Raw genomic sequence first — 16,044 nt, 5'->3', positions numbered from 1 at the left:
TTTCTCATATATCATCCGTGATAACTATTTTTCATTTACTAACGACATGCCGCGACTATACGCGTTAGTATGTATATTAATGACAACAGATTACCTTGATCATGACGGTATGCCCCGACGCCACGAGATGGCAATATGACACGGCGCCACCAGACTACCTAGAAAGCTAAGGAAATCGGAATGTCGAATAATCATCATCAATGACCATGATGACACACGAGTAACTTCTAAACTATTTTTCACACACTTTCTCATTTCAATTCATTCATTGTTGTTCTCTTGTATTAACATGTCTCGTATTTACATTCATTAAGGTGACTAATAAATTATCGCGTCGCACTACGAATATCTCAATTGTTCTAATGACTAATCGTTTTATCAAATCATTTTGAGGTAATTTGAGTCAACAGGACGTTTAGAGGTTGCATCATGCTGACACGCATGTAAGACATCAACTACAAACAAACATCATCACATATGTGGCTGACTTCAGTCACAATATCTTCCTAAAGCCGCCACAGGGGGGCAAGATAGTACATACTCTCGTTCAGTTTAATATACTTGTTACAACTTTGAAATTTAACTGACGATGTGATACAATTTATTTTCATGATGATCTTGTCGTAAGATTTTGGTAACAGGTACGACGCTAAGACAAATGTACGAACATTGGGGGCTCAACCACTATCACATGTCGAAATAGGCGGATAAAGAGAAGTCATTGGGTTTCCCAAAAGACGATAAGTGATAGGACGTCAACCGATTAACAAGAAAGGATCAACCAATAAGTCGACCAACGTTAGAATGGACAGTGTCAAGACCAGCGATGTGTCGACCTCATTCAACGTGACGGGACGACGCCAGATGTGACGACGGCGGTACAAGCGATAACAATGATCTCAGGAACGAAAACAAGATCGTCGACGAGAGGTGTCACGACATCAGGACAATGCTGCTGATTGTAGAATCGTCATCAAGGGACAGTCAGCGACACGACGTAATTTCGTTACACGAGCCCATATTAAGTAATATCTAACACTTACTTCGTGCGTTAATTAATTTATTTCATTTTTCACTACAGTGCGATTAAAGTTCAATTTCAGTTTTTGTTATCTGTCGCATTGAATATATCTTTCCAAACGCAATTATATTGTATTCGTATTTCATCTCACTTGTTTGAAAAGCAACGCTAACATCGCATCAAGCGAACGTCCACCTCTACCTTTTGTATTTTCTACAGATCACTTGTTGACCACGTCACCAACGGCAACAGCAACGAACGACATCATCAGAAGACGACATCAACGAACGACGCTATCAACTACAAGCGACGACGTCTCCATGGTCATGACCCTTAAACTTATTGGATCCCAACGACGACATGTCGCTTCTAAGCGCGACCACTACAGACGACGCCGGTGCTATTTATGTGCACGTAACTTCGTTTTCCGAGTACCTCACAGGTGACATCTATTCCACAACGAACAACAGAGACAGCGTAAACAACATTTTAAGCTAACGACGTGTATGCACCCTCGACGCTTGTCCAAACGCCTAACCAATCGCCAAATACAAAACAGAGAAACACACGTCTTTCCCCCTCAACACTGACGAAAAACAAAGCCGACCCAGAATGCTCATGTCCTACTTAAACTATTGTTCTGAATATCCCATAGGCTAAAGTCTCCTTCCATAGATTGCGCCATCCAAACATCTTATCCCTTGTCCTCGTGTTATAGGAAACCTCACAACCCTTCGACTCTTCTTGACATTCGTCATAAGGTTGCTTCGAACCATCCACTTCATTCACCTGTAACTTCAACTCAGTCGTATGCTACCTATCCTCACATGACATTGCAACCATCTAAAACGATTCAACCATACGCACACTCGACGCAACTTCCTTCTCTAAATTCTTCGCAAGACTACGAACAAATGAAGAGGCTTATATCGCCTTCATACGATAGATGTCGCACAACAGTGACAATAGAGGCACGCCTGTAAACATCAGACAACAGACTAAGATACGACAGTTGGCCATGACACATGTAAAAACATCAGACAGACTAAGATACAATAGTTGGCCATGACGCCTGTAAACAACATCAGACGACAGATTAATATACGACGGTTGGCCATGACGCCTGTAAACATCAGACGATAGACTAAGATACCAAAGTTGTCCATGACGCCTGTAAGCATCAGACGACAAACAAAGATACGGAATTTGGCCATGACGCCAGATACCTGACTAACGTTACGTCTTAACGTGTTTCTACGCAGGTTTCTTAAGAATTACATTCTGTTGTTTTATAAGCAAAACGATTCTTCCACTAGATATCAGGTTTACATTAAAGATTTATAACATCGACGTCGACATGAAGGCATCAAGTGACGTCTTAGATTATGAATGACACCAGAAGGCGACGTCATTGATCAAAGACTAGATACGGAAGACGACGGACAGGTCGAAGACAATGACAGATTGGCGTCGACAGAAAATGAACGTGATGACAAACGTCGAAGATTATTTTCCTAACTTCCGGTTCACTACAATTAGGAAAATGGGGGCTATTGTTATGGGTCGTTTTGTACGACGTGGAGGTCGACGCAGGAACAAGTCAAAGGTACCAGATCATGCTGGGATCCTATGGAAGATGCCAAGGTTAACTCCTATATTTAAGGAGCCGTTATTGCTGAGTCAAAGGGTGCTTGGGGAGTAGGGTCAATTCGGTTGGAGAGGATCAAGGAAGCAGTTAATACCATTACTCCCTCTTCTACGCTAAACCTAATGCTATATAAACACCGTCATCCTATAATGAGAGGAGGCCAAGACCCATGGTAAACCCAACGCCCAACTATCTTCCTCCATTTGATATCTTCCCTTCAAATGGTATTGTTTCCCTAACACTACTACCTTTCCCGTAGCCTAGTAATTATAAAGAAGAACAAGCCTTCCTCTCCTTAGTTCCACATGGATATTCCACTAAGCATGCCTAATCATTAATCATTGTCATTTACTCTCTGCCTTATCTTTGATCCATATATTCTCACAAATTAACCTTTCCAATACTGCAAATGCTACGTACGCCATATATATCACTCATAGATTGTTATCAACGACTGCCTTTCCCGACGATCCCCTACCCATTCATCCGTCGTATCGCCTATGCCTTCTCACATTTATGCTTCGTCATCAGCTACATTTACACATACGCATATATACATTGTATTTGTACTTATCTGGGCTATTTATGCCAACAACATAGTGGATTGGTGGACTCATGGCCACCCGCGGTTTTTATCCCTTTCGGGTTTTCCGCGTCACCATCTCTTGTCTCGCCTCCCTTTATTTTCTGCCCTTTATTTCTTGTCATTTATTTACTTTATTTAATCTAGTCGTTTATGTCCCAACCAAAGGTCGTCCATACGAAATTTGGCATAAACACTGTGTACAGCCAAAATTTTGCGATCATACACAATGCTAAAAATTAGTGAAGAATGCCAAGCACTCAAGCCTAATGTTTGTTGCACGATCAAGCTTGTAATAAGCTACAAATTAAAATGGTAAATGTAATCAAACCTTATAAACTCCGGACTCCCTCTTTTGGGCTTTTGACAGGAATTGCTAACTATTACGCCGTAATTCATATCCATAATGTTATCCACCGACGTCCAACCATTTTCCATATACAGTAATTAAAAGCAACCTATCAACGTCCTTTCTTTTTGTTTCTTTTTTAAGCAAATCCGTATATGATACATTTACCTTTTAGAATTAACCGGAAACTCCATATACTTTATTAGTAACTCTAGTTTATTACAATTGTATGTTGGTGCAGTGGTGATTGAGCCTGAACTTGGTAGGGAGGGCCCGTGTTCGATCCCCCGCAACAACAATTGGAAGGGGACTAGAACCTATCCACCCCAGAACTCGCCCCAAATTCGGATTAGCCCTAGGAGTGAACCGTAAAAATATTCAAAATCAATGGCTATATTGTGAAGCATACTTTAATATGTCAAATAAAAAAAGGCACATTTATCCTCCTATTGGAAATCATATTTAGTATCAATAAGTTTTATTCAATAAAAATCCGAGTATCAAATAATAATAATAATAATAACAACTAGCCTTGAAGCTAGAGTAATTGAAAAAGTTATGACATAGGCAAACGTAAAAGATTGCTGTAACCTCTTTTGAAGTCCTTATTCTCCAAGAGTTTATACAATGTTGGAATACTTTGCTCATGAGAGAAAAAATCGGTAGGATCAACCCTAGTCTTAACCATGACCAACTTGGGAAAATTGGCTTTGAAGTATTTCTCCCATGAAGATCCAATATCCAAATCTACATAATTAAGGACACTTTCCCTTGGAGAATCGGACACAAATTGTCCCATAAATTGATGTAACTCTCTAGCCTTGTTCAAGTAAAACTCATCCACCCCATCCTCAATCCATAACAAGTCATAGAAAATCATGAACAAGTTCCCCTTTCGATGAGGATATGGGACGGCAGATTCATCTATTTCATCCATCCTTCCTCCATAAGGAGTCCATTCCATATAGACTTGACCCGTTTGCAACATCTTTTCCCATATCTGAGGTAGCGCGGCCTCGGGTATTGGCTTCTTGACAAAATCCCCCTTTATCTTACGGTATGCTGAATGTTTAATGTCATAATTGAGCAGGATTTCACGAGGGGTGCCATCAGGAATGCGGTGCCAGAACATGGTAGAATCAATCCAAGACATCTCCTTACAATCCTTTCTTGTTAGTCCTAGCTCAGGGAAGCTCTTGTTCATGATTTTAACAAGATTCTCTCTATCTCCAAGAAACATTGAGATGAAAGACGCGTATATTGTTGGGTTCTCATAAGGATTTTCAGGAGTTCGATAGATGCTTGATTCTACCCTTATTAGCAGATCATTAGGGAGCTTGTGAGCTATGTTTTGCCATTTGTACAACATGTGATTCACTCCTGTTTTTCGACAATTTCTTGTCAGAAAATCAAATAATAATTATAGGATATATTATTTATTATTTATGATCAGTAGTATCAAGTAGGGTTAATGGTAAGAGACTATATACCTGGTTTGTTGACATCCTTGTTAACATTAAAGACAGTAACCTTTTTGGGGACACGAACAAGGTTGAGCTTCCAAGACAAGATGACACCAAAACTAGAGCCACCACCACCAAGAATGGCCCAGAAAAAGTCTTCACCCATGGATTCCCTATCAAGAATTCTACCATTGACATCCACAACACGAGCATCAACAATGTTATCAACAGACAAACCATACTTTCTAATCAAAACCCCATACCCTCCCCCACTAAAGTGTCCCCCAGCACCGACACTAGGACACACTCCCGCAGGGAAGGCATGAATAGGGCTCTTCTCAGCAATCCTATAATAAATTTGCCCTAAAGTTGCCCCTGATTGAACCCAAGCAGTCTCTGTATCAATATCAATATCAACTTTATTGAGGTTGAACATGTCAAGTAAGATAAAAGGAAAGGAGGCTGTAAAGGATATTCCTTCAAAATCATGACCCCCGCTCCTAATCTTCATCTTAAGACCATTGTTTCTAGCGCAGGTAACCACTGCAGGCACATTCAGCTCGCTCTTAGGGGCTACAATCAGCAACGGCTTGCGAGTTGTGGGCTGCTCGTATCGAAGATTGTTGGTTCGGTTATGGAGTACTTGATCAAAGGATGAATTATTTGGGGTCAATATGAATTCAGAAAATGGATAACCATCAGAAACATGAGATTCATTCTCAAGGCATTGGATAAAAGCATCCAAATGAATGTTGTTATTATTGGTTACAACAACAGACAAGATTGGTGAAACCAGTATACCAATCCAGATGATTGACAGGAAGGTAGCAGCTGGTTTACCAATCCAGTTAGCCATAACCCTACTTTGTTTTTTGTTTTTTGTTTTTTTTTTAGTTTTTAGTTATTTGTTAGTTCCGAGTTTTAAGTTACTTGTTCTTTCTTTTTATCCTCCTGCAACTGCTCGCTTCGGAGTTGGGATCAGCCCTTGTGCTGCACGAGGCCTGGATTTCGACAATATTTTATTTTAGTTAGGCAGTTAGCACATGAATCATGATTGACTGATTGTCTATTATATTGTCGGTACCTCCATGGTCAGGTCCACCATCTTCTTTTCTGGCTACACTCACAGAAATGACAAAAATGTGTAAGTCTTCCGTCCACTATTTTTATTTTTATTTCGTCAATCACGATAAATATATTATGTGTTCCGGTGTTGTAAAGATGGAAACAATGGGCTTCGAATGAAGACCCTTTCGCATGTGTTGAAGATCTTGCTTGCTTGAATGAGTCGAGTCCGAATTCACCTGCACAAGAGCAAAGTCACTAGTCTCGGGGTGTTTCCGATGAAAGCCCCTCCGATGCCTAAGTAAGAACGATGCTCGGATTCTAGAGAGAAGTTCTCTAGAAGAGTAGTCTTAAGGCGATAAATTGGACGTACCTTGAGGTGTGAGCCTTGGTGGCCTATTTATAGTGTTTGCATAATAAATGCCATAGGTCATTTATTGCTATTGGGCCTTGGGCCTTAATGGATGGCTGGATAGCCATAGTGGTAGGTTTGATGCTGTTGTTTAGAGCCATTGGGCTTTGGACTTAGTGGCCTAATTGAATATCAATTGGGAGCCCAAACAACATGCCCCCCAGACCCGGTCCATCTAGAATTAAATGGGTGGGTTTCCAGTTGTCAGAAGTCCAAAAGTTCCCTCTTTTTTTTTTGAAAAGGGATGGTTTGCATTGATGACAAGTGTTGGGACTTGTATTGTGTCGTGGAGATCGTGGGTTTGAAAAGAAGTTGATGCGCCTCTTTTTTTTCTATAAATACTGGGCGCTTAGCTCTCTTCAAACTTTTACTTTCTCTCTCTTTCAAACACACTTCCTCTCTTTTTCTGGCGATCGCAGTTTTCGAGTTTCTTCAGATTTACGGAATTCGGTTAGCTCTAGACTTCGGGAACTTGTGTCGTTCGCTTTGTCGGCGAATTCCGCTTCGGAAAAAGGTAACTTGTTTCTGAATTTTCCTTACTTTTTCGCTCTTTCCTCTACTCCTCAATCTAAACCCTAGACCGAGAATTCGCGACCATGGCAAAGAATAAGGGCAAAAGTAAGTTCGTCGTTGGCTCCTCTAGTGAGAGGGAGGATGTGCCTTCGGGAAGGGTACAGAAGACTTCAAGGGGTTGGCCTTCGGAGAGGCCGGTGGAGAAACGTTCGACTGGTTGGGACGCTTCCAAAGATGGTGCTGTTGGCGGGTCTGGTGTGTCTGAACGTGCTACTTCTGGTAAGAAAGCTGGTTCTTCGGGTGTACGCCGTCCTTACCCTGAGTTTCCAGTTCATTGGACTGAAGCTGATCCGAAGGGCAAGTATGCCCCGATCTTGCATGAGACCCCCAAGATCGATGGTCCGTTGGAGAAATCGGTCAGTGGTGACTGGTTAGTGGAGGCGAAGCTGGGGAACTACCATCGGAGGGCCGAGGAGCTATACGGAATCCAGCACGCCTTGGGGTACTGGTGTGAGCTTCCCGATCAGGAGCGTCCTCGGGTGACTCATCCGCCGAGGGGGTTCATCTCTGTGTACACTCATCACTTGGAGAACGGTCTCCGTTTTCCCTTGGATCCATTCATTTCCGAGCTCCTGGTGTCGTACAACATCAGTTTGGCCCAACTTACACCCAAGTCTATGAGGCACATCATCGGATTTAGATGGGTGTGCGACTTCGTTAACTTTCCCTGCTCTGTCGCCGTTTTTCGGGATCTCCACGATCTGTCTTTCAACCATGCTTCCAAGGGTGATGGGTATGGTTGGTGGACCATCATCAACAAAAAGTCCCGAAGGAGAGGGGAGCCGAACTATATTACGGCATACCCTTACCTTAGCTCTGACCATAAATGGAAGACGGAGTGGCCGGTTGCTTGTTCGCGTGCCGACGGATCCGAAGCACCCCAATTTTTATCGCCCTCCAAAGTGGTTTGTGACTCCTGATCCTGATATGGGGGGCGTGGCTGCTCCGGATCGGAACCATCACCACTACGTGGATCTCCTCTAGTGGTTCTTGGCTCGGGAGGATAATTATAAACTGCCGTCTAGCTGGCTCCCGAACCTTAACTACATCTTGCGGGAGGACATTCTTGCTGTCGCCGGTCTCAGCAGGATTTTTGACAGGGGTAGGTGTCTTTCGGCTGGGACCGTGTTTCAGTGAGTTTGTCCTCCTCTTTTTTTTTCTTCGTTTTACTGACTCGTTTTGTACTTTGTTTTTGCAGAGTACGGCTTTAGCTGCCTTGATCCTGAGATTTTGGGCATCTCTTTGGATCTGAAAACTATTCACGACTCGGCTCCTGATTACAAGTTCGGGAAAGAGAATCCTCGTAATCCTCGCCTGAAGGATTACGTGTTGTCTCCTTCGGGTGTTGCTCGGATATCCGAAGTTCGAGCTGATCCGTGGGATTCTGCCTCCTCTCCCGAAGCTGTTCCAGTGAAGGTCGAGAGCTTCAGACAGAAGTTGGTTGTTGCTTTCTCCTCGGAGTCCATCATACCTGTTGTATGCCTGGATCCTCAAGCTTTCTGTTCCGATTTCCACAGGGATGACAGCTTCGGATCCATATACAAGGTGGAACGGTGTTTGCCCAGTAGCTTCTTTCTCGGTGGTCCGAAGGGACCATAGCGTTCCGGGTAGCTCTTCTAACCACTTGCTTTTGTCATCCTCGACTCTTTTCTTGAGTGCGTTGAGGATGAGTTTGTTTGCAGCTTCGGCTTGCCCGTTGCTTTGTGGGTGGCAAACTGCCGAGTAAGCTAGGTGTATGCCGAACTGTTTGCACCACTTTTGTAGCGGGGTGTTGTCGAACTGTTTCCCGTGGTCGAAGACCATCAGTCTTGGTATGCCGAACCTTGTGATGATGTTCTGCCATATGAACTTGCGGACCTGAGGTTCGGTGATGGAGGAGACAGCTTCAGCTTCGATCCATTTGCTAAAATAGTCGACTCCTACAATCAACCACTTCTTCTGGTTCGTAGCTGAGGGGAAGGGATGTCTAAACCCCACTGTGCGAATGGTAAGGGATACAGTGTTGATTGTAAGGTTTGAGCTGGTTGATGGATAGCTGGTGCGAACTTTTGGCATTTCTCGCATTTCCTTGCCATCTGCTTTGCCTCGGAAACCATAGTGGGCCACCAGTATCCGACCCGAAGGGCTTTGTGTGCCAATGTCCTGCCTCTGATGTGGTTTCCGCATATCCCGAGGTGGATTTCTCTTAGGATATAGTCAGCGTCTGTTGGACCCACACATTTTAGCAGTGGAGCGGAGAATGATTTCCTCATGAGCTCTCCTTCGGCGTTGATGATGAACCACTTGTTGAATCTTTTCAGCTTTCTCGCCTGTAGCTTATCTTCGGGAAGTTCTCCCCTTTCTTTGTATGCAATTACTGCGTCCATCCAGCTGGGTTCGGTACGTAAACTGCATACTGTGGGGGGTAGCAAGTCAATGCTTCTCTCTTGGTGAACTTCCACGTGGACCGACCTGTTTAGGTCGATGAGTGTTGAGCTTGCGAGTTTTGACAGTGCGTCTGCTTGCGTGTTTTTCCTCGGGGGATGAGAATGACTTCAAACGATCTTAACTTTGACGTTAAGGATTTAATTTTCGCTAAGTAAGCTGTCATGCTGGGCCACTTGGCCTCATGCTCCCCTCGGATCTGGTTGGCTACAAGCTGGGAATCAGTTTTGAGGCAAACATGCTCGGCCTCCAGGGATAAGCAAAGCTCTATCCCTGCGATTGCGGCCTCATATTTGGCCTCGTTGTTAGTTGCTTTGAATCCGAACTTCAATACATACTCTATGCTTTTCCCCGTTGGGGGGATTAGTACAACTCCTGCTCCTGAGCCGTTTACTGTGGAAGATCCGTCAGTGAAGACCTCCCAAGTGCTTTTCGTATCATCCAGCATTTCCTGGTATGAGCACTCGGCCAAGAAGTCTGCCAACGCCTGTGCTTTGATGGCGGTCCTCGGCTGATATTTGATGCCGAACTCTGATAGTTCGAAGGCCCAGGCAGCCAATCTTCCCGACCTCTCTATTTTGTCGAGTACTTTCTCGAGTGGTTGGTCGGTTAGTACTGTGGTCTGGTGGGAGTCGAAGTATGGCCTCAGTTTTCGTGCAGCTACCACCACTGCATATGCAACTTTCTCTATGAGCGGGTACCGAGTTTCGTCCCCTGTGAGTGTTCGGCTGGTGAAGTAGATTGGCTGTTGCTTCTTCTCTTCTTCCCGAAGAAGCACTGCGCTGACGGTTCCAGGGCTGACTGCGACATATAGGTACAGGGTTTCCCCCTCCTTTGGTCTGGCCAGTGTCGGCAGTTGAGCTAGGTGGGCTCTGAGTTGCTGAAAAGCCTCTTTTTGCTCCTGCTCCCATATCAGCTCGGGGTCCACCTTCCTCGGGACCCCCTTTTTCTTGACTGGTTCTGCTTCTCCCTCGGGGAGGCTCTTTGGTTTTAGTGCTTTGAAGAAAGGGGCTCCCTTGTCCGAGGCTTTTGATATGAACCTTGTTAGTGCGGCTAACCTGCCGGTTAGCCTCTGCACGTCTCTCTTGGTCCTTGGCTCGGGTAAATCCAACGCTGCTTGGACTTTGTCCGGGTTCGCATCGATTCCTCTTTCGCTCACCATGAATCCGAGGAATTTCCCCGACTTCACCCCGAAGACACATTTTTTTGGGTTCAGCTTCATGCTGTATTTCCTCAGGTTTCCGAAGGTCTCTGCCAAGTCCTTGACATGGTCTTCCTCCTTAATGCTTTTTACGATAGAGTCATCCACATAGACCTCGACGTTCCTCCCTTTCTGGTCGGCGAAGACGTGATCAACTAGCCTCTGGTATGTAGCGCCGGCATTTTTCAAGCCGAAGGGCATCATTTTGTAGTTGAACACTCCTGCGCTCGTGATGAATGCTGTCTTCGCCCTGTCGTCGGGGTGCATGAACACTTGATGGTAGCCTGAAAAGGCATCCATGAAGCTGAGCAGTGCATGGCCGCTGGTGGAGTCAACCAATTGATCTATCCTCGGCAGGGGATAGCAGTCCTTGGGGCAGGCTCGGTTCAGATCTGTGAAATCCACGCACATTCGCCAAGAGCCGTTCGCTTTCTTGACCATCACCATGTTGGCCAACCATTTTGGGTACATGCATGGCTCGATGAATCCGGCTTCCTGCAACTTTTTCACCTCTTCGGCGATGGCTCTGTTTTTCTCCGAGGAGTAATTCCTCTTCTTTTGTTTGATTGGTCGAGCTTCAGCGTTGACGTCCAGCTTGTGACAAATCAGCTTCGGATTTATCCCTGACATATCTGCTGCTGACCATGCAAAAATGTCTTTGTGATCCCTGAGCAGTTGGATCAAATCGATTCGGAGCCCCGAGCTTAGGCCCTTGCCTATTCGGACGCTCCTGTCTGAACCCTCTTCGAGGAAGATATCCTCCATTTCCTGATCTGGTTCGGGAGATAGGGTTTCGGGGCGGGCATCGACCTTTGCGGGAGATAGGCTGCTCGTGCCTGCTTTTCTCCTTTTTGCCTCGCTCTCCTCTCCTAGAGCATCTTTCTCCGCCTCGGAACCGTCTCCTAATTTGGGCTTTCGGACGGCGGTGTGGCAGGTTCTTCTTGCAACCTCTTGATCACCTCTAATTCGTTCGGCGAATCCTGCGTCCGAGACGTATATCATCAGCTGATGGTATGTGGAGGGGACTGCTTGCATCTTGTGAATCATGGTTCTTCCCATGATTACGTTGTATACGGAGTCGCAGTCCATCACCAAAAATTCGTCCCGAAGGGTTTTTGCTGCTTGGCCTTCGCCCACTGTGACTGGCAGGGTGATCTTTCCTCGAGGGATAGTTACGGATCCGTTGAATCCGATCAGGGGGTAACTGACTTTCGTCAATGCTTCCTCTGACTCTTCGAGGATCAGTTGCTCGAAGCAGTTTCTGAAGATGATGTTGACGGCACTTCCTCCGTCGACCAACACTCGGTGTACGTTGTGGTTGTTGAGGTCCATGGAAATGACTAGAGGATCGTCATGTTTGTATTGGACTCCGAAGCAATCATCGGCAGTGAAGGTCATGTTCGGGGGGTGTGGTTGGTTGTCTCCCACTGCGCTGAAGTTGACTCGATGGGTGAGAGCTCTTAGGTGTTTCTTGCTGGCCTGGCCAGACTTCTGTCCCCCGAACACCACTAGGATGTCATTCTTCTTGTGCCCTGTTGCTTCGTAGACCCTTTTCTGGGGTTGCTCGTGTTGTTTGCCACTTACGGCCTTTTCTTTTTCCTCCCTTCGGTCTAACCAGTATTGTTTCAGGTAACCTCGGCGAACGAGGTCCTCAATGTTGTCTTTCAGCGAGTTGCATTCTTCGGTGTGGTGACCGAAGTCATCATGAAACTCGCACCATTTGTTCTTGTTTCTCCGAGCTGGGTTGGACTTGAGCTTCCCAGGTAGTTTCCACTTTTCATCATTTCTGTTGAGGCTAAAGATTTCTTTTCGGGGCAGAGTTAGTGGAGTGTTGTTAGCGTATTTGGGTTGAAGTTCACCCCTTCTCCCGTCTTTCTTCGGGCTCATTTCTCTGACTCCTACATTCTCCTTCCCTTTCCTTGAGCTGCCCTCGGGCTTGCTCTGGGCATTTTTTGTGTCTCTCGGATCCGACGATCCTTTCAACCTTGCAGCAGCTTTGTTGAACTCTTCGGTTCCGATGAATGCATCAGCCATTTGGAGCACGTCGGCTATTTTGGAGGGGTTTTTCATCGAGAGCTTGTCACGGAATTTCCCTTCCTGGAGCGCGTGCTTCAAGGCGAAGATGGCCACGTCTGGCTGCAAGTTTGGTATGTTTGTTGATTCCTTCATGAATCTGGCCATGAACTCTCTTAGACTTTCGTCTCTTTCTTGTTGGATTGAGGTCAGTTCTGCTGTAGTTCGCTCGGGGCGATTGTTGCTCACGAACTGTGTGCAGAATCTCTTTTTCAGCTTCTTCCAGCTTTTGATCGATCCCTTCGGCAGCGATCTAAACCACTCTCCCGCCACTCCGGTTAGCGTGGTTGGAAAATATTTACACCAACATGCTTCGGAGTAGGGGCTCAAGAACATTTGATGTTCGTAGGAGATGACATGATCCCTCGGATCTGTGATTCCGCTATATGTCAAGTGTGCTGGCAGCCTCACCTTCAGTATTTCTTCCATGATCAGCTCGTCCGAGAAAGGGGATGACGTGGGAGTCATGATTCTTTTCCCGAGTCTAGCCCTGATGCCTTCGTTCGCCGAGGCTCTGTGATTAGAACGTTCGGGCGTACGACGGGGGCTAGGGGTTCGATCATGCCTCCAGTCTCTTCTTCTTTCTCGGCTACTGACCTCGGGTCGTTCGCCAGATCTGCTTGATTCGCCTACCCCGAGTCTCGTATGGATCGAGGGTCTTAACCTTGAGTGGACCGAGGGCCTCAACCTGCTGAGCACCGAGCTTCGGATCCGAGTGTTATGAGTAGTCGATTCGCTTTGGAGAGCTGTTGGAGTAGGCGATGGTCTTGCAAACCAATCTGGTTGTTGTTGTGCCCTTTTTTGGGTGTCCCACGTGCTTTCCATCCATCTTGACGTCAGGTGTGTTCCTGTCAAGGGAAGGAGCTCTCGTTCGGGTCTTGACACTTCTACACTGGGTGGAACGTTCAGCCTTCGCCTGGTCCTCCTCTCTTCTCTGCGGTCTTTTGCCAATCCTTGCTGCTTCTCATTGAAGAGGAAGTTTTGCATGATGGTCATGGCCGCAGTGAGCTCTTCCCTAGTTGGAATCGGAGGTCCTGCGTTTGTGGCGGTCGTAGCTCTGCTTGGCTGTGACCTCGCCACCGATTGAGGGTGCTCCTCTTCGTCAGATTCCGAATCTGACCGCACTATCATATCGTCATCATTGTTGTTGATAACATCATTAACCATTTTGCAGAAAGAGGTGGTTAATGTCTTTCAAAGGCTTTGAAGTGTTCTTCCCCACAGACGGCGCCAAATTGTTCCGGTGTTGTAAAGATGGAAACAATGGGCTTCGAATGAAGGCCCTTTCGTATGTGTTGAAGATCTTGCTTGCTTGAATGAGTCGAGTCCGAATTCACCTGCACAAGAGCAAAGTCACTAGCCTCGGGGGTATTTCCGAGGAAAGCCCCTCCGATGCCTAAGTAAGAACGATGCTCGGATTCTAGAGAGAAGTTCTCTAGAAGAGTAGTCTTAAGGCGATAAATTGGACGTACCTTGAGGTGTGAGCCTTGGTGGCCTATTTATAGTGTTTGCATAATAAATGCCCATAGGTCATTTATTGCTATTGGGCCTTGGGCCTTAATGGATGGCTGGATAGCCATAGTGGTAGGTTTGATGTTGTTGTTTAGAGCCATTGGGCTTTGGACTTAGTGGCCCAATTGAATATCAATTGGGAGCCCAAACATTATGTATTGAGAATAGGCTTATGCTTATACATACATGATACATTGATACATGTGAATATCTTCCGCATCATCAACAGTCACATGTAAAACTTTTATATGGCTTTTATTAGTTTTGTCTTTTTTGCCTTTGTATTTATCCTAGGAAAATATCATAGCCATTATTTTGTTGATTTGTACAGCAAGATATCATAGCCGTTATTTTGTTGATTTGTACAGCAAGTACTAGGTTATAATAGACAGCTCTTGTATACGAAGTATAAAGGAACGAGAGGGAAGGGCGCGGTTTTTGTAAGACAGAAATACAGAAAGAATAACAGAAAGAAAAGAGGTTCATTTTGAACCAAGAAAACCAAACACTGAGTCTTTGTTTTTCTACATTATGCAAACTTGGTATCATGGAGTTATATTAATTATTGATACGAATCTAACAATATTTCATATTGCTATGTTTCTCTTCTTTTAATGAATTTAAACTGTATCATCATCTAAAAAGAACGGAGGAAATAATATTAATTTATTATATTTTATTTAAATTGGATACCCGTATCATTTTCATTTTAAAGAACTTTCGTACTTCACTACTTATAGTACTTCTAGTTATTTTTTAAATTATACAATATTTTTAATCGCACAGTGTCAAAGTACATGTGAAGATGATCTTATTATATGATCAAATTTCATTTGATTTAAGTTAATTTGAATCGAATTTTAGAGAAGCAGCAATATAGTGAGAGAGAAAAGAGAAATCCCAAATTAAATTTTATTTCAGAAACTCTCAAATCATTCATCAGTACATAAAGAGTATATATATATACTTAGGCATAATTACATAATGTTTGTTGTAACAAACTTCTGGACAGTTATAGCAACATCATTGTTTCACGGTCCCCCTCAAGCTACACTTAGGTAGGAATAACCAGTCATAGCTTGAGACAAAGAAAATGATGCTGATTTACGCCCAAGGCTTTAGTCATAATATCAGCTAGCAATCTACATTTCAGAAGGGACATGATGAGTGGCTGTTATCCCACTTTTTGGACTAACGACATAACCGTTCTAACGTTTGGTCATGTCGTGTCAGCCAGATCATATCGTGTCGCAGGTAAACACAGCTCCAGGGAGATACGTCCGACGTAGCATCATACAACGAGGTATAGCCGACGAAGGACAGGCGACAAAGTACAAGCAACTGAGACGCGTCCTCGAGAAACGGGCTGATGAAGATAAGTTGACCTAAAGCCCATGATAGGCAGCGCCGTCAAGCTAGCAAGAACGAGTCCAAGACTCACGCGAGAAGCGCGGAAGCAGTTGAAGGCTGAAGAGACGTGTGATGAAGATACTCCTATCTTTGTGGGATTTTCTCAACCGATTAGACCGTTGAGAATACCCTATAAAAGGACGAAGATAATGATAAGCAAGCGACGTTCACTCAAGCACCGAAACTCTTAAGTTATAAACTGTTTCATTATTCATTATTGTACTTGAGATTTTAGTTATCGATTCTCAGAAAGAAAAGCATAAACAATCATATAGAATACTTAGTGGATTGATAGCCTCATAGCTATCCG

The 16,044-nt window shown here is 44.7% G+C and overlaps 1 protein-coding gene across 1 annotated transcript; it reads right to left on the bottom strand.

The window, feature by feature from the left end:
- Positions 1-4,062: 4,062 nt before the first annotated feature.
- LOC110799241 (berberine bridge enzyme-like 17) lies at positions 4,063-5,985 on the bottom strand. The gene is made up of 2 exons (XM_022004461.2): positions 5,092-5,985; positions 4,063-4,981 (listed from the first exon to the last, which is right to left on the bottom strand). Exons 1-2 carry the CDS (start codon positions 5,918-5,920, stop codon positions 4,158-4,160), a joined length of 1,653 nt encoding a protein of 550 aa, XP_021860153.2. The 5' UTR covers positions 5,921-5,985; the 3' UTR covers positions 4,063-4,157.
- Between the last annotated feature and the right edge of the window lie 10,059 nt (positions 5,986-16,044).

This window comes from Spinacia oleracea, chromosome 2 (genome assembly GCF_020520425.1).
Source record: "Spinacia oleracea cultivar Varoflay chromosome 2, BTI_SOV_V1, whole genome shotgun sequence".
Lineage (NCBI taxonomy): Eukaryota > Viridiplantae > Streptophyta > Magnoliopsida > Caryophyllales > Amaranthaceae > Spinacia > Spinacia oleracea.
This window is presented reverse-complemented; position numbering and strand designations above follow the sequence as displayed.